Raw genomic sequence first — 26331 nt, 5'->3', positions numbered from 1 at the left:
GTTGTGTGGATAATATATTCTCTAAGACTTCTTAATAATGTTGATTAGTATCTGCTATTAGAAGACAAACATAATTCACTTGTAACATCATTTCTTCGATGTATTTTGGGATTTTCTATAGATATGGTGAGAAACCTGTGGGCGTCCTCACTTCTTTTTTCCCAACTGCCTCTGCTCAGGTGGTCAGGGAAAGATCATCGCTTTTGGATCCCAACCCTGGGGGTGGATATGCGAGGGAGGATCACCTGGGTGGAGGAGACTTGGGGAATGGAGAAAGGATGTCCTTGGGTGAGACATGGTATACCTCATTCCCTTTTCACAATGAATCCTCAGTCCCAGTGGCCTTTATAGGTTATTGTCATGCTTTTCCCTTTCATTCCTTTCAAAATGACCCTCAGAAATACCATCTTTATACTAGGACAAGGAAGAAATCAACCAGGTGGGCACCTCATTGTTTGGGCAAGCGAAGCACACATCCATCTAGTTTTATTAATACGGAATGAGGAGAATCCAAAAAGAAGAAAGAAGATGCCCGGAGGAGCAGCCGTACACCGGTGAGTGTGAGAAAGGAACACCCATACCGGGTGCCCTGGAGCAGGAAAAGGGGCATTTGAAAATACTGAACGAACTGAAACTTATAAGCATGTTTGAAGTACGAATTGCAGAATTTTGAATACAGAACAAGCTGCGAAGTACTTTTAAGAGTACAACAAAAATTAGTGAATACTAAACTGAAGAAAATACATGAAAAGTATATGAAAGCAGAGCATCAGTGACAGTAAAGTGATGAGCACTTATGAGCCAAGTGAAAGCAAAGTGATGAGCACTAATGAATAAAAGGAAAACAAAGTGATGAGCACTTATGAACAGAGTGGAAAGCAAGTAATACGCCTTAATCTTAATGTATAAGGAAAAAGCAAGGTGGTGGAAAAGGATGAACACCATGGAGTGAGTTGTGTGATATATATGTTGTGATTAAGTTAAGGCACTGTCAAGAAGAAACAGAATGGAATGTTGATTAATGACACAGGTTCAGTCAAAATAAGGGTGAGCCCAGAAATACACAAGGTGTGGAAAACATGTGGAAAACATGCCAAGAAACCGAGAGAAGCAGAATTGAGTGCCAACTAATGATCCAGGTACAGAGAGGGAAACCAGAAGTTGGTAGAAAAGTACAAGGGTTATCTATTGTATGACCTGTAATGGATGGACCGTGTGGTCCGACAACTGCCCCTAGACTGAGTGACCCCTACTTGGAAAGAGCCACAGTAAAGCCAAGATACAGAAGTTGTACTGTATAACATGTGCTGAGGTGATTGAAGAAAATAACAATTTGAATGAACTATTGCAAAGCCTGGATGGTTACAAAGTTAAACTGGAAATGTGTATTGAAAGCCAAGAGATTTTTTAACCGATTGTAGTTTTGAAGCTAGTAGAACTGATTTCTTGGAGAAGGGAACCCAGGAATTTGTGAACTGTGTTGAACTCTTGGGGAAGGGAACCCCAAGGCTTTTTGGAACTGGTTTGAACTTGGGGAAGTTGACAAACAACCCAGGAGCTGGGAGAAGCTCAGAACTTTATTTGGAACACCGTTTCTTTTGTTGCCGACATCCCTACACATTGTATATCTTTAGTTGTGAGGGCAAGCATAGGTTTTGGACACAGACTGACTTTTGAGTTGAACTTAATGACACGGACTATCCTTAGTTTCTTTAGGCAGAGAAATCTCACCTTAGCATAGGGCAGTTAGGCCTTCCTCCATCCTGACATAAAAGAAAAATACATCTTTTTTTTAAGAAAAGCGAATCTGTTGTCTCAGTCTTACTTAATGATGCCTTCACAAAGTGCATTTATCATACAAACCTGACAGCAGGGTCCACATGGTTCGGCCAGTGGTCATTCACTGTGGTCACTATGCATGAGGCGATGAGTCAAATATGGCAAGCTGGCTGAGGGGCCCGTAAGACATGATCTGTCCCCTGCACCAAGCCACTGTGCGCATCAAGCATGACTTGCAGCCATGCCCGCTATGTATTTTGCCTGAGGCCATATCTCGGGAACAGTGTCCCTACTTGAAATAGTATTTGTGGTATCCCTTCCCTTTTAAGGTGGTCTAAAACATCTGGCAGTTATTTTTGAAATGTTTGGGCCTTTCCTGTGGAAACTAAATAATAATTACAGAACCGTCACCATTATCTGTAAAATAAAATTGCCATTGAATCTTGCAGCAGTCATTAACAAATGGATGTGGCATATGGTTCAGAGAATTGTTACAGAAAGTTGTTTTGAAAAGGAACTTGTGGAAAACATTACATAAAAATATGGTATAAAGTCGTATAATCATTAAGAAAACGCAAATTAAACATTTAAACGTTTTTGAGTCATTCTGCCCTTTTCAATTCTTCATTACAAAATGTTTTAGTAAACTGGTGAAATAACACTGAACATACCTCTCGAACATCATGCTCCTTCATCACATGTCTTGCAATGAAGCGGATAGAATCGAGAGCCGCTTCCAAGGCAGATTGATCGGATCCAAAGACATTGCTGATTTCTTCCTTTTTGGTGAAGTATCTGTCCACATGACTTCTCATACAAAGCAGCTTAGGTAGTCTATGCAGAAATATCTTACGAACCCAAGGAGCCATGGCATTGTGTGTTGAGGAGGATCGATGATGGATGTTTATAGCAAAAACTGTGATTACAATTGATAGTGTCACAAAAATCATAGTAAAGACCAAGTACTCTCCTATAAGTGGAATAACCTTGGATGATGATGGTATTATCTCTTCAATAACAAGGAGGAAGACAGTCAGTGACACAAGTACAGAGGTGCAGAGGGAGATCTTTTCACCTCCGCTTGAAGGGAGATAAAATACGAGAATAGTTAGAAATGATAGCCCAATGCACGGAATGATAAGAAATAGTGTGTAAAAAAGGGGTAAGCGTTTTATTCGAAAGGAATATGTGATAAAGGGGTACCAACAGCAACCGTCCGTTCGGTTGCCTACGCTACCAGTAGCAGTTATTATTTCCCATTCTCCGTTGTCAAAGAAATCTCTTTTGTCAACTTCATAGTCTTCTAAAGTGATATCCACCTGGGATCCGTCATAAGTCCAGGAGGCAAACTTCATGGAGCAGTTCTGGAGATCGAATGGAAAGAAGGTGACATCTATAGTGCAAGAGCTTTTGTAGTTGGCTGGTGGAGTCCAGGTGATCTTCCCATCGTGCCTTACAACTGACTTTGTTACAACCGAGCTTTCGAAGCGCCCATCAGCACTAAAAAGGAAAGAAAGCTTTAGTATCATACTTTACATTCAGAGTACCAAAAGTAAAGAGTATGAATATATTCTTATCAATTGCATCTAGTGGCTGTACATATCATATGATATCCACCACGCCCATCAAGTGGCATATAACTAAAGTATTATGAAATTGGTACAGAATATCATTAGCATGTTGGCTATGATCCGGATGGATTGAACCACCAAGTCTATTGAATATGTGCAACTGAGATGTCCTTCTATCTGTATTAATAATAACAATAACTGCATTTTTATATAGCACTGGTTATCACAGTTTTGCCATTTTGACGTATTTTGCATAGCTGTTGATACTGTTATGCCAGCTTAGTGGCAATCAATTTATGGACCTCAGCAAGATGAAGGGCTGAGTCAAACTTGCTGTTTTTCAATATTGTACGCTATAGGCCACACCCAGATCTCACAATGATAGGTGCCTAAGTAAAAAAAAACATCTAACAAGCAACTATTTCTGCAGTTCAGTAATTTTTTAAAACAGGTTGGAGATTGATCAAATCTTTTAATATCCGTCCACTTTGGTGATTAAAGAACATGGGTGTAGTGAAACATTGAACTAAATGTGTCTATGCTTTGTGTGTGTATATCATTCATTATATGTACTTCTTCTGAATGTCTGGTTCAGGGGTCTCCAACTTTTCTCTAATTCAAGCTATTCCTGAGTGATGAAAAATTATCTGAAACAACGCTATCTACTGATTTATTTACCCCCATAAATGGATCAGAGCATGGGTTTTTCCAATATGTTCTGCCAGAAAAGCTTTTTCGACAAATATTTGAAATCTTAATTTTAACAGATTTTTTATTTGTTTGCAATTTAAATTTTGCAAGATGCGTACGTACGTATGTATGCATGTGATTTATAAAGCACACACCTAGATGGGAAACAATAGAGTTGGCCACATCATTTGGGTCAAGATGTGGTTTTTCAGCAGCAGGGATCTGTCCCATTTTCAGTTCCAGTGGGAAGGTGCTTTGTTTGAGGTATGCATTCATGACGTTGAGAAGTGGTGTGATTGATTCACCTTTGATAACCTTCACAATGGAGGAGGGGAGAATGTTGTCTTTGTAGCCCCCTGCTGGATGCCTCCTGGGCACTCACAGTTACAGGGTGTTTATAATCTACTTTGCTGTCTACTTGACTAAGATGATCGTCTCTGCATGCTACCAAGCTCCTGAGATAAAGACAGATAAAGACAGAATTGTCAGCTATCAGTAATGACTTATTATTCCACCTAACCTTAGAGGATACCCAAAGAAGTGACCAGCAGCAATTAACCCCACCCGTTTCTATTCATGCTGAGGTTGTTCTCACCTGTGCAAGGTTTTGCATTCCTAGACTTCACTTGGTAACTACCTTATGTAGTGATTCTTCCCCTTCAAGCTCTCTGGCTTCAGCCAGACTCTGGGAAAATACTCCAAACAGGCTTGCAAGCAAATCATCTTTCCTTCACAGTTCTCCGGCCCTTTCCAGGATCTGAGCAACAGCCACAGCAGGCTCTTGGCAACTTGCTTTCCTCCCTGCCTCAGGCTGGACAAGGTTTGAATTGCCATGCTCCACAAACTCCTCTTCTCTTTTCCTCTCGCTTTCTCGCTTCCTTCACCACCTTGCTGAATAACCTTCTTTGGTGAGTTGTCTAATCTCCCCAACCTTGCATGTGGGGGAAGCGAGCTATCAGTCCAAGGTCAAGCTACTACCTGATGACCCTCCCATGGGGTGTAAAGAGAGAGGTTCTGCCGGCTTGATGTCCCCCTGAGATGCAGTATTACCCCAACGGGTGTAAAATTGCAGAGTTGTGACCTGGAAGACTACATTTCTCATGGGACATTGTGGGGTATGGTGTTAGACCAGTGATCAGAGCAACAGTCGGTAATGCTCAAAGAACAGCTCTTCTGCAAACTCGCTGAGTTTGTGAGTCATAAAGAAAGAGAAGACATACCATCAGAGGAGCGAGCAAACACCACCTCACAGAGCAGGAGCACTGAAGCACCCAATGCAGTCCATATCAGATAAGAGCAGAGGAGCTGTGGAGAGATGCGCAACCACTCTCCATGCCAGTGGGAATTCAAAGATGGCTAGTATCACATGCACTGAAAACCTTAAAACCCTTGCAGCCCCATGGTTCAAAAAGGCATATAACAATTAACTAATATGAATGTAAGGAAGGTTTTTAATATACCAATTCTGAGAATAAACAATCAGCCATGAGAAATTGAATGACAATGAGAATTAACCAATCCGAGGTGAGATTAAAATCCAAGCCCCATTAATGAAATGAAGGTGTAAATTACTTACCTGTAACTATTGTTCTCTAGCATGGGTCTGGCATAGATGTACATGCTCAAGAATATTCCCCATCGTCAGGCTGGGAATCCTTGGTAAAAGAAAAAAAACTTTCACTTTCACTTAAAAAATGTATTTCTCCTTTAAACCAAACACTGTCCTATGGGTCATACAGCTCCCATCCAATGACAGTCCTCTCCCTAAGCCCCTCCTATGGCAGCCATTTTCAGATTTGGTAAGCATGTAAAGTGGCAGTATGACCAAGAAGAGATGCAGAGGGGACGGAGGGAGGGTTTGCATGTGAATCCATGCCAGACCCATGCTGGAGAACAATAGTTACAGGTAAGTAACTTAAACCTTCTCCAGCATGGGGTCTGGCATAGATTCACATGCTCATGAATAACGAATACATAGCAGTACAACATTACACAACCACAGGAGGTGGCAAGGCTCCACAGAAGCAAATCATTCTTACCTCCAGAACAGTCTCACCTCAACGAACAGGTTGCGTAGCACTGCTTGGTCGACTCTGGACTCCTCCTTGGAATCCCTGTCAAAGCAGTAAACCTCTTGAAGGTGTGCGTGGACCTCCAAGTATCAGCCTTGAAGATGACCATCAGGGGCACACAAGACATGAACACCGTTGTCGTAGCGATCACTCTGGTGGAGTGGGCTCTCGCACAGCCAGCCAGCTGTCGGTTTGCAAACTGGTGACAGTGCGTGATGCAACCGGAGAGCCACCTCCAAATGGAAGCCTTGGACAAGGACATGGTTCACAGGACCAAAGTTCACAAACAGTTGTGAGGTCTTCCGAAAACTCTTCATGCGTGTGACATAGAACTTCAGGGCATGAGCGACGTCCAGGGAGTGCAAGGCCTTTCCGTCGGCGACAAAGGTTTCGGGAAAAAAAGCAGGTAACACCAAATGCTTGTTGAGGTGGAATTCCGACGGAACCATCAGCAAGAAAGAGAGGCATGTACACAGCACCACACTCAATTCGTGGAAAGTCGGGTACGGTTGCTTGCAGGATAGGGCCTGCATCTCACATACTCTCCTGGCAGAGGTGATGGCCACAAGGAATGCCTTTTTCCACGAGAGAAACTTGAGAGGAGCCTGATGCATAGGCTCGAAAGGGGCCCCCCATGAGCCTCGTCAGAACCACATTAAGTTCCCACACAGGGGCAGGAGCCTTCACTTGCAGGAAAGATTGAAAAAGTCCTTTCAGAAATTCCTTGACGAGTCGGTAGGGACCATAGTGAAGATCTTGCTGGAGACCTGGTGTAGAGGGAGATAGCCGCCAGCTGTACCTTGATAGAGGCATGTGCCTTGGCCAAGGATAGCAAGTATGGCAGGCTCTGCGGGACCGTGACCCTCAGAGGGGTAATCTTCTAAGACTGGCACCACGAGGAGAAACACTTCCCCTTGTGACATTAGAACTTCAAGGTCGATGACGCTCTGGCCTTGGCAAGGACCGGCCTGCAGTCTGCAGGCAACTCATATCCTCCAAACTCTAGAGCAGCAGGAGCCAAGCCCTCAGGTTAAGCGATCCTGGGTTGTGATGAAGGATCAGAAAATTACAACAGGGTAAATTAAGGCTCAAAGAGCCGGAGTGGCAACTGCCTCCCCAAACCGTAGGGGAATACTGGTACACAGGGGACGGTTTGCTGGGGAAAAAGGTTTGTCAGTTTGCCAATCAAGGCAAGACAGAACAACTAATGGTAATGCTTGAGCGGTTGTCCTGCTCGCTTGGACACAGGATAGGAAGCTGATCTGGTGCTCTGTTGAGACACCCAGACCCCACCGGTGGGGAGCCGGGGGATAAGGGGAGGTGTCGTGTGGGATATCTAACCACAGGCGATGATGGACATACTGCCTGACTGGAGGGCAGTCTAGCTGGTGTGAGTAGTTTTGGTCACCAACAGCCTGACAGATGATGGGAGAGGAAAGGGGGGGGGGGTGAAATGGGAGTGGGGCAACCAGCACTATTATAGAAAAGTACGAGAGGGGGATTAAATCTCGTGGTCTTGGACCTAGACGACTAGGATTGACAAGTGCAAAAATGGAGGCATCGGGATTTTCTTATGATTTTATTCACCCTGGCGACTCGAAAGTTCCTTGCAGATGGATGGTTGCCCAAAGAGTGGATTGAGTGATACCACATTTTTACTAAAAATGCACTGTCCCACTAGCTAGGGGATGTGCTGGAAAATCCCATGCTTTCTGGGTTTTTTGTGCAATTTCGTGCAGTAGCCCCTGTTGGTCTTGCGGGTATCATAAAATGTTGTGGTGGAGCCACAACAGGTCAGGTCGACCGATTTCGATGGTTTGTTATTGATTACCGACCATCTTCTTCAGGACAAGCTCAATCTTCATGTGCTACTGAATAGTATCTGTACTCATAGTAGGGCAGCGGTGGCAGACTGCATGGGGATCCTGGAGTAGGAGACACAAGAAACACATTGCAGAGAGGGCATGAGTGGACCTCTAACCGCAATGTTGCAACAATTAAGCATCCAGAACACAGCTTGAGAACCTGTTACAAAGCAAGTGAATGCTATCACAGAAAAGGACGGGTTGCTCACTAATTGAGAGCAAAAAACCACTACAATGGTGGCTAAGGCGTAGACAAATAAACCCCAGTGAGGGGAAGAAGAGGATAGAAGAAAAGGAGGTGGGATACGTGTCAAGGACCTGTACATGTAAAGGTGGAGGGGGGGGCGGAGGGGAGGGGGGAGGTGAGGGGGAGAGGAGAGGGAGCCGTGGGATGTGCTGGAGAAAATGCCAAGTGCAAGAGCCTACCTGGGTAGGGTTGCTGTACTGTCCAGGAGGTCCGCTGGGAGCGGAAATGGGCTCTCTGCAGGATCGTGCCTGTAGAGGGAAGCATGAGCAACAGAGCGGTGAGAGGATGGATGCGCCTGTTTTCGGACGGCGACGCTGAATGGGGGGAGGGGGATCACATACCTGAAAAGACTCAGGGCGGACACAACCGCTGCAGCCTGCTCAGTCCCAACGCTGTAGGCATAGTGAGCGGCTGCAGCGGTTGTTAAGTGCCGCATGTGACGCGGCATGGGGGCATGGCAGCACCCTGTCACAGGCGCATGGGCCAATCTGGGGTTGCCACGTAGCGGTTGTGTCAACTTGCATTCGGCCAATCATAGCGCGGCCCACACGGGTGTGTGCGCCGCGCTAGGCCAATCAAGGCACACGCATCGGTGGGTGTGTGTGCTGCAGGGCTAGGGCCAATCAGGGGTTGCCACATGGCGAGTGAGGCAGCTGGCATTCGGCCAATCGTAGCGGGGCCCACATGGGTGTGTGGGCCGCGCTTATCCAATCAAGGCACACGCATCAGTGGGTGTGTGTGCTGCAGGGCTGGGGCTCGTATTGGCGCAAGCTAGGGAAGGGGAGGAGGGAAAAATCCCTGGATGGAGACCACAAGGGAATGTCGAAAGCGTAAAGAGGTCCCCGTGCCAGAATGAATATGCAGGGTCAGAGCAAGCTCAGGAGGGAGGGGGGGTGCCAGATTTATTGTGCATGGTCAGAGCAGGCTCAGGAAGGGGGGGAGGAGCGGGGATGGAAAGGGGAGTGTGGGAGAGGGGGACAGAGAGGCACAAGAAGACAAAGCAAAAAAAGTGTTGTGTATGGAATACACAATAAAGCAAAATAAATGAAAAAATGTAGGAGAAATGAAGCAAGGGAAGAAAAGATTTCATAAGAAAGGAAAAAATAATGGAAAAATCAAACGAGTGGAAAGAAAGATGGCAATGAATGGAGAAGATGCATGGAAAAGAAAAACATTTTTTGATTGAAACGAAGAATATTTAAAAGATGAAAGCGCATCATGTATTTCATGTGTTGTCCCGTTCATCGCACAGGTCCATCTGCCAAAAGCAGTGGTTCGAGGGATGTCAGAGTTCAATGATGTAGCACTGCAAGTTCTTGCCACTGCATTGCTTCATTCAACCCTTGCTTGCATGTATTCAAGCGAAAAATCCACTTCTGTTCTTGGGTGAAGAGTATTGCGGGATAATTGCCTCCTCGCTTCGGGCGCTTGATTTTTTCTAAGATGGTCCATTGGAAAGACTTTGCTGTATGGCCTTCCGCCAGGAAATGGGGAACCATGGGTGCTGATAGTTTCTTGGTGCGGATGCAAGATCTATGTTCAATCATCCGTTTTTTTACTTCTCGGGCAGTCATCCCAATGTATCGCAGGTGACACGGACAGGTGATCATATATATTACTCCTTTGGTATTACAGTTAGTGAAGAATTTCTGAACCCACGGAGTGGTCCAGCCAATGTCCAGAGTGGTGCTCCGAGCCGTCTGGATGCTGTAACGCTCACCTGACTCCCACGGGGGCGCTGACCTGGTTCGCGCTGCTGTGACCTCGTCTAAGGTGATGCGCAGGGTTCGGAAGACGGACTGGACCGGGCCCCAGATCTGGCTTGCCTGACTCGCAGAAGTATCCTTCTGTAGGTGAGAATAGGGGGTTAACTGTCTGCGGGGTAATGCAATCGGCCTCCCATTTACCCCTCTCACCCTCCTCAAAACCCTGCTGTGCTTCCCCATAGCGTCTCACCTTAGGGTCTGGAAGGACGAGCTCTCCATCCTGCTTCTGATGCAGGGGCGCGTTGGTATCCAGTTACGTCACTGGATTTTCGGATGGGTGAGAACCAAACTTGCTTGGCTTCCAGGTAAGTTTTTCTATAAGTGGTTCCCCTTGTGTCCATGCATTAATGTTCTAATGCTAGTGTCTTTTTCCCCATAGGGGTCGGGGTACGGAATGCTGGGGAACAGGCACCGACCCGAGGTGAGCGGTGAAATCCTTGTGGAAATCAGGTAAGTCTTTAATGAGTGTTTTGGTAATGTCTTTTCATTCACTCATTAACGCTGATGTCTTTTTCCCCTTAGGGGCCGGGGTCCGAAAATGCCTGGATGCGGTGCGGACCCGAAATGAAAAGGGAATGACCCAACAGGTAAGTCTTGACATGGAGTTTTAGCTTCCCTTTTCCCTTCTTTCTCTCACCTTTGTTCTTGTCTTTTTCTCCGTAGGCGCGGGGGCGCGACTGCGAATCCGGATGGTCGCTGCTGAAAATGGAGCCGCCCTGTAAAGGTGAGTAGAATGCGGCACTGCAGCGATCGATGCGATGTGCTTTTAAAAATAAATGTCTTCCTTTTCAGGATTGTCGGCGAAATGTCTCTGGGATGCAGATTTAGCAGGTGAGGCCTTTTCCTTCTTCTGTTCTCTTGTTCCCTTCCTTTGCAGGCGATTCAGGATGCTGGCAGGTGTGGCAGAAGTCAGGATGCAGGAGCAGACACGGTGAGCGTCCAGCTGCTAGATGCAGAACAACGCGAAACACGAGTGGCTGATCGGGTGTGGTTTAAATAGCCTTGGAAGAAGTTCCTAGAATGTGTCCTTCCTCCAATCAGGTATGTATCCTTCCCCGACCACGCCCGGGTGGTAAATGAGTCCCACAGGTAAAGTAGTTCCTTTCAGGCCTCAAGGAGGCCGGGGTTCTGCAGCATGGTCTGCATCAGGTAAGTGCACCCAAACACTTTCATAATGAGCCTGGCGCCTATGGCGCCAGGACTGACGTTTTGTATGAGCCTGGCGCCATAGGCGCCAGGACGCTGTCCAAAGGGCCCCTATAAGGGGTTGCTGGGACCTTCCCGGGGACTTGATGTCCGCTTTCGGGGACGCAGGGCCTGAGTCGGCTCCCCGGGAGCGGGCATCGTGACAGCACTCCCCCCCTAGGCCCCTCCCAAGGTTGTTCCCTCCGGGGGTTTTGGTTTGTTTGGGAAGAGTCAGTGGAATGTCCTGACTAATCGAGGTGCATGCACATGGTCACTGGGTTCCCACGCCCTCTCCTGAGGTCCGTACCCCTTCCAATCAATTAGGTAGAAAAGCTTTGACCTAAACATTTTTTAATCTAAAATGTTCTTCACTTCGAATTCGGGTTCCCCATCTATTTGAATAGGTTCTGGAGGTTTGAGTAGTCGGGTTCCGGGGACCACTGGTTTCAGAAGTGACACATGAAAAACAGGGTGAATTCGCATATTAGCTGGTAAATCAAGTTTAACCGCTACTGGGTTCATTATTGCCGTAATAGAATAAGGTCCCAGATATTTTGGGTTAAAAGTTCGAGGCCCTTTGAGCGGTAAATGTCTGGTAGCTAACCACACTTGATCCCCAATCTGATACGGAGGTGCTTCACTCCGATGTAGGTCAGCGTTTTCCTTGTATTTTCTCTTGGCTTGTTGTAAATGCGTGATTGCCTCTTTGAAGGCTTGGGTAATGGTAGAATGCAGATGTTCTACTGCGGGCACTCCGAGGTTCTGAGGTGAGTCGAGGTTTGAGGTTCGAGGGTGATGTCCAAACAAGGTATAAAAAGGACTATGGCCAGTTCCAGAGTGTACCGAATTATTATATGCGTATTCGGCTATCCAAAGAATGTCTTTCCAGTTGCTTTCATTTTGCTGTAACATACACCGTAAGTACTGCTCAAGGGTCTGATTTGTCCTCTCGGTCTGACCATCGGTCTGAGGGTGGTGACTGGTCGATAATCTTACGTCGATTTGTGCCATTTGACAACATTTGCGCCAGAAGTGGGAAATGAATTGGCTTCCCCGGTCAGAGATTAGTATAGATGGGAATCCATGTAGCCGAGCAATATTTTTGAGGAATTCTTTGGCTAGGACAGAAGCTGAAGGTAAACCTTTCAAAGGAATGAAGTGGGCCATTTTGGAAAACAAATCCACAATTACCAGAATGGTATTGTATCCCGAACAAGGAGGCAAGTCCGTAATAAAATCCATTGATAGGGTGTGCCAGGGTGCTGGCGGTATGTCTAGAGGTTGAAGGAGACTGTCTGGTCTTTTCTTTTGACCTTTATTTTGGGCGCAAACACCACAGGACATCACAAAAGATTTAACATCTTTTCGCCAAGAGGGCCACCAGAATTGTCGTTTCACCTTTTCCATTGTCTTGGCAATACCGGGGTGTCCCTCTATTAATCTATCATGATAACCTGAAATAACTAGTTCGTGTAAATCCTTGTGCGGCAGGAATAAGCGTCCTTGGTAATAAGGTAAACCATTATCTATGGTAAAGTCTGATCCCTTTTGTATCCAATCCTGTAGGACTGTAGGGTCCAGGAGTTGTTTCACTATGACTTGAATGTCTTCAAGCGTCTGTAACAAAGTCATGCCTAGAATTCTCTGTTCGGGAATTATTGGTACTGGTTCTGAGTTTGTATCAGATTCTCCCATTCCAATTAAGGATAAGGCGTCTGCTTTGCCGTTCTTGCAGCCAGGTCGATAGGTAATCACGAAATCAAATTCATCGAAAAACAAAGCCCATCGGAGCTGCCGTGATGACTGAGCCTTGGCGGTTTTCAAATACTGTAAATTCCGGTGATCAGTGATCACCGTGATGGTATGTCGAGCGCCAAGCAGGTAATGCCGCCAGGCTTTAAAAGCGGACTTTATGGCTAACAGTTCTTTGTCAGTGATTGCGTAATTAATCTCTGGTGCCGAGAATTTTCTGGACCAAAATGCTACGGGATGCAGTTGGTAGGTTTCAGGATCTCTTTGAGACAGAACTGCTCCCATGGCTAGGCTGGATGCGTCAGTTTCGACGACATACGGGAGATCTGGACGTGGGTGTTTCAATATAGGTGCAGAGGTAAAGTTAGCTTTTAAATCCTGGAAGGCCTGCTCGGCTTCTTCAGACCATTCAAAACGTTTATTTTTCCTCAAGAGTGCAGTAATGGGTTGTACTATGCGTGAAAATTCCAGGATAAACCTGCGATAGAAATTGGCAAAGCCGAGCATGCTTTTAACCCCTTTTACAGAGCTAGGTGATGGCCATTTGAGGATGGCATCCACTTTACTTGAGTCCATTCGGACTCCTTTGGGTGTCAGGATGAAACCGAAAAACTCAACTTCTGTGGTATGGAAAACACATTTCTCCAGTTTAGCAAATAGTTTGTGTTGGCACAGTTTTTCCAGAACTGCCCTAATGTGTTTTCTGTGATCAGATTCCGAAGAGGAGTACACTAGAATGTCATCGATATAGACGACAACACAAACATCGATCAGTTCCCGAAGGACATCATTCATGAAGAATTGGAAGGCAGCAGGCGCATTGCACAACCCGAAAGGCATTACCTGGTATTTGAATAATCCATATTTTGTACGGAAGGCTGTTTTCCATTCGTCGCCTTCTTTTACTCGCACCAGATGATATGCCCCCTGGAGATCTAACTTGGTGTATATGCAAGTGTCCTTCACCTGGTCAAGGAGTTCAGGAATCAGAGGCAGAGGATAACGGTTTTTAACCGTTATCTGGTTCAATGCGCGGTAATCGATACAAGTTCTAAGGTCACCTTCTTTTTTAGGCACGAAGAACAAAGCCGAGGATGCCGGGGACTTTGACGGGCGAATAAAACCATTGGCGAGGTATTGATCCAAATATTGTCTCAAATGCAGGTTCTCAGGTTCGGTAAGGGCATAAATCCTGCTACAAGGGGGTTGTGCACCGGGCACCAGATCGATTTGGCAATCGTACGATCGGGGAGGAGGTAACGTGTTGGCCTGTTCCTTTTGGAAGACGTCCTGAAAGTCCTGGTATTCCGGAGGTAATTGCATGGAGGCAGAGGTTACAGACACTAGATTAATCTTCAGGTTTTCTGGGTAGCATGTTTGTGCACAACCCGGGAAGGTTATTCTCTTAGCTCGCCAATCAATTCGAGGATTATGTGTCTCTAACCAAGGAATTCCAAGAATAACCTGAAACTGTGGAGCCTTGATTACATCAAACACAACTGCCTCCCGATGGCCGTCAGGACCAATAAGAGTCACCCCAGTAGTGGAATGTGTTACCGGTCCAGAGGCAATTTCAGTTCCATCGACTGTGGTGATGACATCTTTGCTGGTTTTAGGACGGAGAGGGAGGTTAATCCTAGAGGCCAATTCACGATCCACATAGTTTCCAATAGCCCCACTATCGATGTATGCCTTTATGATGGGATGAAATGCGAGGTCTGAGAGTTAGTTTTCAAGCTCGGCAAGCGGACCCCTATGCTTGTCGGGCTGAGTCGTTTCCCGAAACAGAGTCTTCATGGTTTTTATCAGCGGCTCCTACCGCTTTTCGGGACGGTTTTGCCGGGCAATCTCGTAGAAAGTGTCCAGAGTTCCCACAATAAAGACATAATTTTAACTGCCGCCTCCTTTCACGTTCTTTTTGAGTTAAGGGTTCTTTAACCCCTCCAATTTGCATAGGCTCAGAGACATCAACTCCCTTGGGGTTAGCGTGGGTCTTGACCAACACCCGGGTCTCAAACCTGGACCGATCTGTTTTTCTGTTTTGAAGTCTGTGATCCAATTGGACCACTAAGTGTATATATTCTGTGCATTCTTGGGGCGGATTTACAACTTGGGCCAAGACATCTTTAAGTTCTCCGCGTAGACCTCGATAAAATAACGTGACTCTTTTATCCTCTGGCCATCCCGTTTCCACAATTAGTCTATTAAAGGTTGCAATATAGGATAGGAGGTCCTGATTGCCCTGTCGCAGGGATAGAAGTTCGTCATCCAGAGCCTGCCCCTGAGAGTGTCGAGCAAATAACCTTTCCATGCTTGCTTGAAATCCTTGAAAATCACGGAGAATCGGGTCATCTTGAGTAACCAGTGGAACTGACCAATCGGCAGCGCAGCCGCTGAGTTATGACAATACATAGGCTACTTTGGTCTGATCATTAGGGAAGGCCCCAGGTCTGCATAGGAAGTGCAAACGACACTGATTCATGAATACGGCAAATCGTTTGGGGTCCCCAGCAAAGCGTTCAGGTGGGGCCAGCGGCATGTTTCCAGGTAGATTAATCTGCACAGGGTTACTGGGAACCACAGGAGCGGGGTTCCCTCCGGAACAGGGTAGAGGAGTTTGTCCAGCTTGACCTTGCAAAAGCTGTCTGGCCAGGTCATCAATTCTTTCCTTTGATATTATTAATTCCCTCTTGAGGGCATTAGTCTCTTGACGAGCGGCATGTACTTCGGCCCGTAATGCCCCCAGTAATTGGGCCAACTGATCAATCTCAGAAGTTTCCATAGCGCCTGGGTGGGAATTTGTAGGAAGGCTTCGCGTTCTGTAACGCTCACCTGACTCCCACGGGGGCGCTGACCTGGTTTGCGCTGCTGTGACCTCGCCTAAGGTGATGCGCAGGGTTCGGAAGACGGACTGGACCGGGCCCCAGATCTGGCTTGTCTGACTCGCAGAAGTATCCTTCTGTAGGTGAGAATAGGGGGTTAACTGTCTGCGGGGTAATGCAATCGGCCTCCCATTTACCCCTCTCACCCTCCTCAAAACCCTGCTGTGCTTCCCTGTAGCGTCTCACCTTACGGTCTGGAAGGACGAGCTCTCCATCCTGCTTCTGATGCAGGGCGTGTTGGTATCCATTTACGTCACTGGATTTTCGGATGGGTGAGAACCAAACTTGCTTGGCTTCCAGGTAAGTTTTTCTATAAGTGGTTCCCCTTGTGTCCATGCATTAATGTTCTAATGCTAGTGTCTTTTTCCTCATAGGGGCCGCGGTACGGAATGCCGGGGAACAGACACCGACCCGAGGTGAGCGGTGAAATCCTTGTGGAAATCAGGTAAGTCTTTAATGAGTGTTTTGGTAATGTCTTTTCATTCACTCATTAACGCTGATGTCTTTTTCCCCTTAGGGCCGGGGTCCGAAAATGCCTGGATGCGGCGCGGACCAGAAATGAAAAGGGAATGACCCAACAGGTAAGTCTTGACATGGAGTTTTAGCTTCCCTTTTCCCTTCTTTCTCTCACCTTTGTTCTTGTCTTTTTCTCCATAGGCGCGGGGGCGCGACTGCGAATCCGGATGGTCGCTGCTGAACATGGAGGCGCCCTGTAAAGGTGAGTAGAATGCGGCGCTGCAGCGATCGATGCAATGCGGTTTTAAAAATAAATGTCTTCCTTTTCAGGATTGTCGGCGAAATGTCTCTGGGATGCAGATTTAGCAGGTGAGGCCTTTTCCTTCTTCTGTTCTCTTGTTCCCTTCCTTTGCAGGCGATTCAGGATGCTGGCAGGTGTGGCAGAAGTCAGGATGCAGGAGCAGACACAGTGAGCGTCCAGCTGCTAGATGCAGAACAACGCGAAGCACGTGTGGCTGATCGGGTGTGGTTTAAATAGCCTTGGAAGAAGTTCCTAGAATGTGTCCTTCCCCCAATCAGGTATGTATCCTTCCCCGACCACGCCCGGGTGGTAAATGAGTCTCACAGGTAAAGTAGTTCCTTTCAGGCCTCAAGGAGGCCGGGGTTCTGCAGCATGGTCTGCATCAGGTAAGTGCACCCAAACACTTTCATAATGAGCCTGGCGCCTATGGAGCCAGGACTGACGTTTTCTATGAGCCTGGCGCCATAGGCGCCAGGACGCTGTCCAAAGGGCCCCTATAAGGGGTTGCTGGGACCTTCCCCGGGGACTTCATGTCTGCTTTCGGGGACGCAGGGCCTGAGCCGGCTCACCAGGAGCGGGCATCGTGACAGATGCACATTGAACACAAGCCACAGGGACTGTGACCCACAGGATGGGTCTGGTTCCATAGGGTGACCTGTGTGTTTTTGGCAGTATCAGTATCTGGGGGCACCGTATTGACGAGGGCGTCTCTCAGGTTGCGTCTTCTTTTGAGTGCAAAACGTGGCATGGGCATGTTGGATGCGCCAGTGTTGAGGATAGGCCGTAAGGACTTGATTTCCTTCTTGATTTTGTTAAGTAGAAGGGAGTAGCTCAGTACTGCCGTGATGGTTGTGGCATCTGAGTCCTTCTGATGTTGTTCAAGGGTACACAAGCGTGGGATACATCTGGCCCTTCTATATGTATTCTGGACAATCCTCTGCGGATAACCCCGCTGGACGAGTTGGTTTTTAAGAGTCTTGCACTGAGCAGTGTAGTCTTCCGTCCTACTGCAGAGGCGTCGGTAATGCAGAAATTGTCCAAATGGTAGGTTTTCCTTGAGAGATTGTGGGTGGTAACTCGAGTATGTAAGGAGGGAGTTCTTATCGGTGTCCTCGCGATAGACTTTGGAGATGAGTCCGCCTTGTGAGGCCGTAATGGCTAGGTCAAGAAAGTGGGTTTTTCTTCTATCTTGTTCCATGGTGAAATGCAGATGGATGTTGCGTGTATTGAGCCATTCGTGAAATGCCAAGAGTTCTTCGTTGGAGCCTCTAAAGATGATGAAAATATTGTCTATGTAGCGGCGCCAGATGAGCAATTTGTCACGAAAAGGATTGGTTGAAGGATATATATGCTGGAGCTCGAAAGAGTTGACATAGAGATTGGCCAGACTGGGTGCGAAGGTGGCACCCATGGCGGTACCAGAGATCTGTTGGTAGAATTGATTGTTGAACATGAAATAGTTCTTCGTGAGGGCTATTTCAGCCAAGGAGGATATGAAGGTTGAGGGCACCTCATGGAGGTCAATGCCTGAGTCCAGAAGATCTTTTAACATGGTGAGAGTTTCTTGTTGCGGAATCTTAGTGTACAGAGACTCGATGTCAATGGTGACTAGCCAGTCAAGTTTTGGGTTGAATTGCAAAGAGTCAAGGAGAATGAGCATTGCTGTAGAGTCTTTTACATAGGATTGCATTTTTTCGGAATTTCGTCCTTAATAAAAAAGTCTACGTATTGGGATAAAGGTTCCAAGATCGACAGGATCCCTGAGACAATGGGACGGCCCGGCGTGGGCAGAGGGGCTTTGTGTATTTTTGGTAGGGCGTACATGGGTGGAGTCCTTGGATGCGATGGCATCAGGAAAGCTGCTTCCCTTGAGCTCACATATCCTTCTGCTTCGGCTTCTTCAATGATGGGTGCTATCAAGGCCTGCAGGGAAGCTGTTGGGTCGCTGCGAAGGAGGTGGTAACTTGAAGTGTCGCAGACCAGGGCTTCCACCATATTGATGTAGTCATTAGTATTCTGAATGACAATAGCCCCCCCTTTGTCTGCCGGTTTAATAGTTATAGCTTGATTTTTGGCAAGGGCAGAGAGAGCTTCAAGTTGGATTTTAGTACAGTTGTTGTGAACGAAGGGAATGTCAGCTTCAATTTCTGAGAGTTTCTTCATGAGTGCTTGCTCAAAGGTAATAGATTCGGCCGTGTAGGCACTTGAGGGTACGCAGAACTGAGAGGGGGATCTCAGGCCAGTGACGTCCTTTTGTGAATTAGATTTTTCTTCAAAAAATTGCTGCAGATGTATTTTCCGAAGGAGTTGGTTACATTCAATCCGGGTTTGGAAAGGATCTTATCTGGCTGTGGGTATAAATGAAAGGCCCTTTTGTAGGATCTCTTCCTCCGGTCGAGTCAGTTGATATGATGATTTATTCACAATCAGGGAGGTGGAAGGATCGTTGCCTGTCCTCTGCTGCGTGTTACAACCATAGATTGTGGCGGTGTGCGCCATCTGGGTCCCCGTTGCCCTCTGCCTCGCTGGCCTAAAAAAGGTTCCGCAGGGATGTTGTGTGGTGCGGGGATGTTGTATTGGACTCTTTGGCCTTGGCGTCCATAGCTGCCAGAGCTGTTTCCGGAGTTAGAGCTGGAGTTGGACCATGACCTGTTTTGGCCTCTCTGAGAGTTCTGAAATCGCAATTGTGCTGCATCTCTCCTTGATTGTCGTGCCTCATCAGTGAAATACTCGTCGGCGACATATGGGTAGACTTTTACATGTGTAAAGTTCTGCAAGTCCTTTTTGAGTTTCAGAATTTTCCTGTTCAGATTGGTGTCTTTAAATTCTTTCAAAGATGTTTCCAGAAGAGTTAGTTTCGCTGTATATAGGTCTATTGCAATTTTAGTCTTGAGAGTGTTGCTTTTAAGCGTGAGTTCTGCTATCAATTTATCAGTGACTGATTTAGCTGTGTTGATGATTAGAATCAGCCAGTCTCGAGTGCACTTGTTCGCAATGAAGGACCAATCTTTTCTGAACTGAAAGTTATCTAAGAAAATCCGTGGTTCTATGCGGATGATTAGTCCATTTGGGGCGGCATGGGCCCTCAGATATTCTGTCATGAGAGCTCCATGGAGCTCGGAGGGATGATCTTCTTTTTAAGGATTTCTATTTCGTTCGATTCATCGGTGTTGCCTTTGATGTTTGGTGCCAAGTCGATCCCTAGCAGGGATGGATTGGCCAAAATGCCGTCAACTAATTCTTCGGCAAAAGCTAGGTAATGACCTTCTGCCATGGTGTGCTAAGGGTAGGTGAAGTGGACGGGAGGGAAAGGGGGGGGTTATTTTGTCTAAAAGCGATGGATAAACAAAGATGTTGAAGGGCTGGAGGTGGTCCTGCCTTTCTGCTACTTGAGTAAATCAAACCCAACAACTGCATCCAGTTGTGCGAAAATCAGAAAATAACAACAGGGTAAATTAAGGCTCAAAGAGCTGGAGTGGCAACTGCCTTCCCAAACCGTAGGGGAATACTGGTACACAGGGGATGGTTTGCTGGGGAAAAAGGTTTGTCAGCTTGCCAATCAAGGCAAGACAGAACAACTAATGGTAATGCTTGAGCGGTGGTCCTGCTCGCTTGGACACAGGATAGGAAGCTGATCTGCTGCTCTGTTGAGACACCCAGACCCCACCGGTGGGGAGCTGGCGGGTAGGAGGAGGTGTCGTGTGGGATAACTAACCACAGGCGATGATGGACATACTGCCTGACTGGAGGGCAGTCTAGATGGTGTGAGTGGTTTTGGTCACCAACAGCCTGACCGATGATAGGAGAGGAAATGGGGGGGAGAAATGGGAGTGGGGCAACCAGCACTATTATAGAAAAGTACGAGAGGGGGATTAAATCTTGTGCTCTTGGACCTAGTCGACTAGGAATGACAAGTGCAAAAATGGAGGCATCGGGATTTTCTTATGATTTTATTCACCCTGGTGACTCGAAAGTTCCTTGCAGATGGATGGTTGCCCAAAGAGTGGATTGAGTGATACCAATTTTTTACTAAAAATGCACTGTCCCATCATTGAAGAAGTGGAAGCAGAAGGATACGTGAACTCAAGGGAAGCAGCTTTCCTGATGCCATCGCATCCAAGGACTCCAGCCATGTACGCCCTACCAAAAATACACAAAGCCACTCTGCCCACACCGGGCCGTCCCATTGTCTCAGGCATTCAGTCGATCTTGGAACCTTTATCCCAATACGTAGACTTTTTTATTAAGGACGAAATTCCGAAAATGCAATCCTATGTAAAAGACTCTACAGCAATGCTCATTCTCCTTGACTCTTTGCAATTCAACCCAGAACTTGACTGGCTAGTCACCATTGACATCGAGTCTCTGTACACTAAGATTCCACAATAAGAAACTCTCACCATGTTAAAAGATCTTCTGGACTCAGGCATTGACCTCCATGAGGTGCCCTCAACCTTCATATCCTCCTTGGCTGAAATAGCCCTCACGAAGAACTATTTCATGTTCAACGATCAATTCTACCAACAGATCTCTGGTACCGCCATGGGTGCCACCTTCGCACTCAGTCTGGCCAATCTCTATGTCAACTCTTTCGAGCTCCAGCATATATATCCTTCAACCAATCCTTTTCGTGACAAATTGCTCATCTGGCGCCGCTACATAGACGATATTTTCATCATCTTTAGAGGCTCCAACGAAGAACTCCTGGCATTTCACGAATGGCTCAATACACGCAACATACATCTGAATTTCACCATGGAACAAGATAGAAGAAAAACCCACTTTCTTGACCTAGCCATTACGGCCTCACAAGGCGGGCTCATCTCCAAAGTCTATCGCAAGGACACCGATAAGAACTCCCTCCTTACATACTCGAGTTACCACCCACAATCTCTCAAAGACAACCTACCTTTTGGACAATTTCTGCGTTACCGACGCCTCTGCAGTAGGACGGAAGACTACACTGCTCAGTCCAAGACTCTTAAAAACCAACTCGTCCACCGGGGTTATCCGCAGAGGATTGTCCAGAATACATATAGAAAGGCCAGATGTATCCCACGCTCGTGTACCCTTGAACAACATCAGAAGGACTCAGATGCCACAACCATCATGGCAGTATTGAGCTACTCCCCTCTACTTAACAAAATCAAAAAGGAAATCAAGTCCTTATGGCCTATCCTCAACACTGGCACATCCAACATGCCCATGCCGCGTTTTGCACTCAAAAGAAGACGCAACCTGAGAGACGCCCTCGTTAATACGGTGCGCCCAGATACTGATACTGCCAAAAACACACAGGTCACCCTATGGAACCAGACCCATCCTGTGGGTCACAGTCCCTGTGGCTTGTGTTCAATGTGCATCCAGACGGCTCGGAGCACCACTCTGGACATTGGCTGGACCACTCCGTGGGTTCAGAAATTCTTCACTAACTGTAATACCAAAGGAGTAATATATATGATCACCTGTCCGTGTCACCTGCGATACATTGGGATGATTGCCCGAGAAGTAAAAAAACGGATGATTGAACATAGAACTTGCATCCGCACCAAGAAACTATCAGCACCCATGGTTCTCCATTTCCTGGCGGAAGGCCATACAGCAGAGTCCTTCCAATGGACCATTTTAGAAAAAATCAAGCGCCCGAAGCGAGGAGGCAATTATCACGCAATACTCTTCACCCAAGAACAGAAGTGGATTTTTCGCTTGAATACATGCAAGCAAGGGTTGAATGAAGCAATGCAGTGGCAAGAACTTGCAGTGCTACATCATTGAACTCTGACATCCCTCGAACCACTGCTTTTGGCAGATGGACCTGTGCGAAGAACGGGACAACGCATGAAATACATGATGCGCTTTCATCTTTTAAATGTTCTTCGTTTCCATCAAAAAAATTTTTTCTTTTGCATTCATCTTCTCCATTCATTGCCATCTTTCTTTCCACTCGTTTGATTTTTCCATTATTTTTTCCTTTCTTATGAAATCTTTTCTTCCCTTGCTTCATTTCTCCTACATTTTTTCATTTATTTTGCTTTATTGTGTATTCCATACACAACACTTTTTTTGCTTTGTCTTCTTGTGCCTCTCTGTCCCCCTCTCCCACACTACCCTTTCCATCCCCGCTGCTCCCCCCCTTCCTGAGCCTGCTCTGACCATGCACAATAAATCTGGCACCCCCCCCTCCCTCCTGACCTTGCTCTGACCCTGCATATTCATTCTGGCACGGGGACCCCCTTTACGCTTTCGACATTCCCTTGCGGTCTCCATCCAGGGATTTTTCCCTCCTCCCCTTCCCCAGCTCGCGCCAATACAAGCCCCAGCCCTGCAGCACACACACCCACTGATGCGTGTGCCTTGATTGGATAAGCGCGGCCCAAACACCTGTGTGGGCCGCGCTACGATTGGCCGAATGCCAGCTGCCTCACTCGCCATGTGGCAACCCCTGATTGGCCCTAGCCCTGCAGCACACACACACACCGATGCGTGTGCCTTGATTGGCCTAGCGCGGCGCACACACCCGTGTGGGCCGCGCAATGATCGGCCGAATGCAAGTTGACACAACCGCTACGTGGCAACCCCTGATTGGCCCATGCGCCTGTGACAGGGTGTTGCCACGCCCCCATGTCGCGTCACACGCGGCACTTAACAACCGCTGCAGCCGCTCACTATGCCTACAGCGTTGGGACTGAGCAGGCTGCAGCGGTTGTGTCCACCCTGAGTCTTTTCAAGTACCCCATTCAGCGTCGCAGTCCGAACACAGGCGCATCCAGCCTCTCACCGCTCTGTTGCTCATGCTTCCCTCTACAGGCACGATCCTGCAGAGAGCCCATTTCCGCTCCCAGCGGACCTCCTGGACAGTACAGCAACCCTACCCAGGTAGGCTCTTGCACTTGGCATTTTCTCCAGCACATCCCACGGCTCCCTCTCCGCTCCCCCTCACCTCCCCCCTCTCCTCTGCCCCCCCTCCTCCACCTTTACGTGTACAGGTCCTTGACACGTATCCCACCTCCTTTTCTTCTATCCTCTTCTTCCCCTCACTGGGGTTTATTTGTCTACGCCTTAGCCACCATTGTAGTGGTTTCTTGCTCTCAATTAGTGAGCAACCCCTCCTTTTTTGTGATAGCATTCACTTGCTTTGTAACAGGTTCTCAAGCTTTGTTCTGGATGCACCATTGTTGCAACATTGCGGTTAGAGGTCCACTCATGCCCTCTCTGCAATGTGTTGCTTGTGTCTCCTACTCCAGGATCCCCATGCAGTCTGCCACCGCTGCCCTACTATGAGGACAAATACTATTCAGTAGCACATGAAGATTGAGCTTGTCCTGAAGAAGATGGTCGGTAATCACTAACAAACCATCGAAACCGGTCGACCTGACCTGTTGTGGCTCCACCACAACATTTTATGATACCCCCAAGACCAACAGGGGCTACTGCACGAAATTGCACAAAAAAACCCAGAAAGCATGAGTTTTTCCAGCACATCCCCTAGCTAGTGGGACAGTGCATTTTTAGTAAAAATTTGGTATCACTTGATCCACTATTTGGGCAACCATCCATCTGCAAGGAACTTTCGAGTCACCAGGGTGAATAAAATCATAAGAAAATCCCGATGCCTCCATTTTTGCACTTGTCATTCCTAGTCGTCTAGGTCCAAGACCACGAGATTTAATCCCCCTCTCGTACTTTTCTATAATAGTGCTGGTTGCCCCACTCCCATTTCTCCCCCCATTTCCTCTCCCATCATCTGTCAGGCTGTTGGTGACCAAAACCACTCACACCAGCTAGACTGCCCTCCAGTCAGGCAGTATGTCCATCATCGCCTGTGGTTAGATATCCCACACGACACCTCCCCCTACCCCCCGGCTCCCCACCGGTGGGGTCTGGGTGTCTCAACAGAGCACCAGATCAGCTTCCTATCCTGTGTCCAAGCGAGCAGGACCACCACTCAAGCATTACCATTAGTTGTTCTGTCTTGCCTTGATTGGCAAGCTGACAAACCTTTTTCCCCAGAAAACCGTCCCCTGCGTACCACTTGTGATGAAGGATTGCACCTCCTTCTCTGGTGAGAAGATCCAGAGCCACCAGCCGCTTGACCAGAGGCGACACTGACAGGTTGAGAAAGTCTGGATACCAAATCTGCCTCGGCATGCTGGGGGGATGAGTATCATCCTGCATTGTCACTGTTTGAGTGTGTTGATGACTTGTAGCAGGAGAGGGAACGGAGGAAACGCGTACAGAAACAGCCCTTCGCACAGGAAGGAGAACACGTCCCCGAGGCTTCTCGGTTTGTGGAATCTGCTGACAAGCTTCTAGCACTTGGAGTTCGCTGCTGTCGCAAATAGATTGATCTGGGGCTGCCCCACTTGATGAATAGGTGGTTCCTGTTCCTGACAAAGCTCCCATTACGGGAGTAATTTATGCGATTAAATGCCCATGTGGCAAACTTTATGTGGGTCAAACCACAAGATCTGTTAAAGAAAGGATCACTGAGCATAAATCAAACATCAGGTGTAAAAACATGAAGTCACCTCTTTCAAGCCATTTCATGGAAAATAACCACACTGTGGCTCAAGTAAAATTCCAGGTTTTAGAGGTGGTTAAAAAACCATACAGAGGTGGTGACTATCAAGCAATACTATCACGAAGAGAAAAATACTGGATACATTCATTGGACACACTACTTCCTAGGGGTCTCAATGAAGAATTTTCACTTAACTGCTTTATCTGAAGTGGCCTTAGCAATCACTTGAGTTCCTCCTGAAATTTTCAAACATCGTTTAGCTCATCTGTTCATTTAGCACCATCACCAATAATATCTCTACCTTTACGTAAATTGTGTAAACTGGTATGTATTGCATAACATTGCTAGCATTAGGATTGATATGGTCTGTAGGTATATTGGCCCCATTAGGGACCAATCCAGAGAGACACGACATTGTTGCAAGTCATGCATACTTTATTTGAGCAATCACTAAGCGGGTGTCCATTTACCAATATAAATAGGACCAACAATGAACATTAACATAGATGAATATGCTGGACTACAATATCGTTTATTAGCAATGTGCCAACCCCATTGAGCGGTTCTGTTATCACCTTAACGCTTAGCTAGACACTATAGAAATGCTAGAAACTGCATTACCTTGGATCAATTTCGACTGAACATGAAAGCAACACGCTACTCTGCACATGACTATTTAACACCATGTTAGATACAGACTTATAACCTTTTATGTACGTTTTCTTGAAGTTGCATCTTTATATATTTTTATATCTTTGTAAATCCAAGGCCACCCAGCACTAAACAAAATGATCTTGTTTAATTCATGGGACCTTTACAGCTTAACATACTTATTTTCATTGCGAGCACAGTCTTTGTGCCACATCATAACGTTTTTTTAGGCTAAATTAGGTGATGACTGAAAGTTCCAAGATGGATGCCACAGTTCACACACCATTGAACGTGATATACCCATCGTCCATTTCAATGGACTCCTCAAGCTATCGGAACTTTGAATGATGGTCCCACGATTCCCATATAGCGTCCCTCTCCTAGCAACAGTCTCCAGCAGGTATCTCGAAATCCATCCCTTACTTGAATGCGCATTCTGCATTGCTTATCCACGGTGCGCCGGGAGCAGACCTCTGATGCTGTTTCCTTGTTCGCCGTGGGAATCTTTACAAGAGTAACCTTCTTCACAGTCACAAGCTACTTCTATAAAAATCGCCCTATTTAGATTACGCTGCATTTTGGCACAATGCTTT

The 26331-nt window shown here is 46.9% G+C and overlaps 1 protein-coding gene across 1 annotated transcript in view; it reads right to left on the bottom strand.

The window, feature by feature from the left end:
• The window catches only part of CHRNA5 (cholinergic receptor nicotinic alpha 5 subunit), a 498396-nt gene that overhangs the window by 16496 nt on the left and 455569 nt on the right, over positions 1–26331 (bottom strand). Inside the window, exon 5 of the mRNA XM_069624420.1 lies at positions 2451–3279. Coding sequence (XP_069480521.1) covers positions 2451–3279 — 829 coding nt within the window. The remainder of the gene's footprint in view (positions 1–2450; positions 3280–26331) is intronic.

This window comes from Ambystoma mexicanum, chromosome 11 (genome assembly GCF_040938575.1).
Source record: "Ambystoma mexicanum isolate Mex_15411 chromosome 11, UKY_AmexF1_1, whole genome shotgun sequence".
Classification (NCBI taxonomy): Eukaryota; Metazoa; Chordata; class Amphibia; order Caudata; family Ambystomatidae; genus Ambystoma; species Ambystoma mexicanum.
The sequence above is the reverse complement of the archived record's forward strand: the minus strand, read 5'-3'. Positions and strand labels throughout refer to the sequence as shown.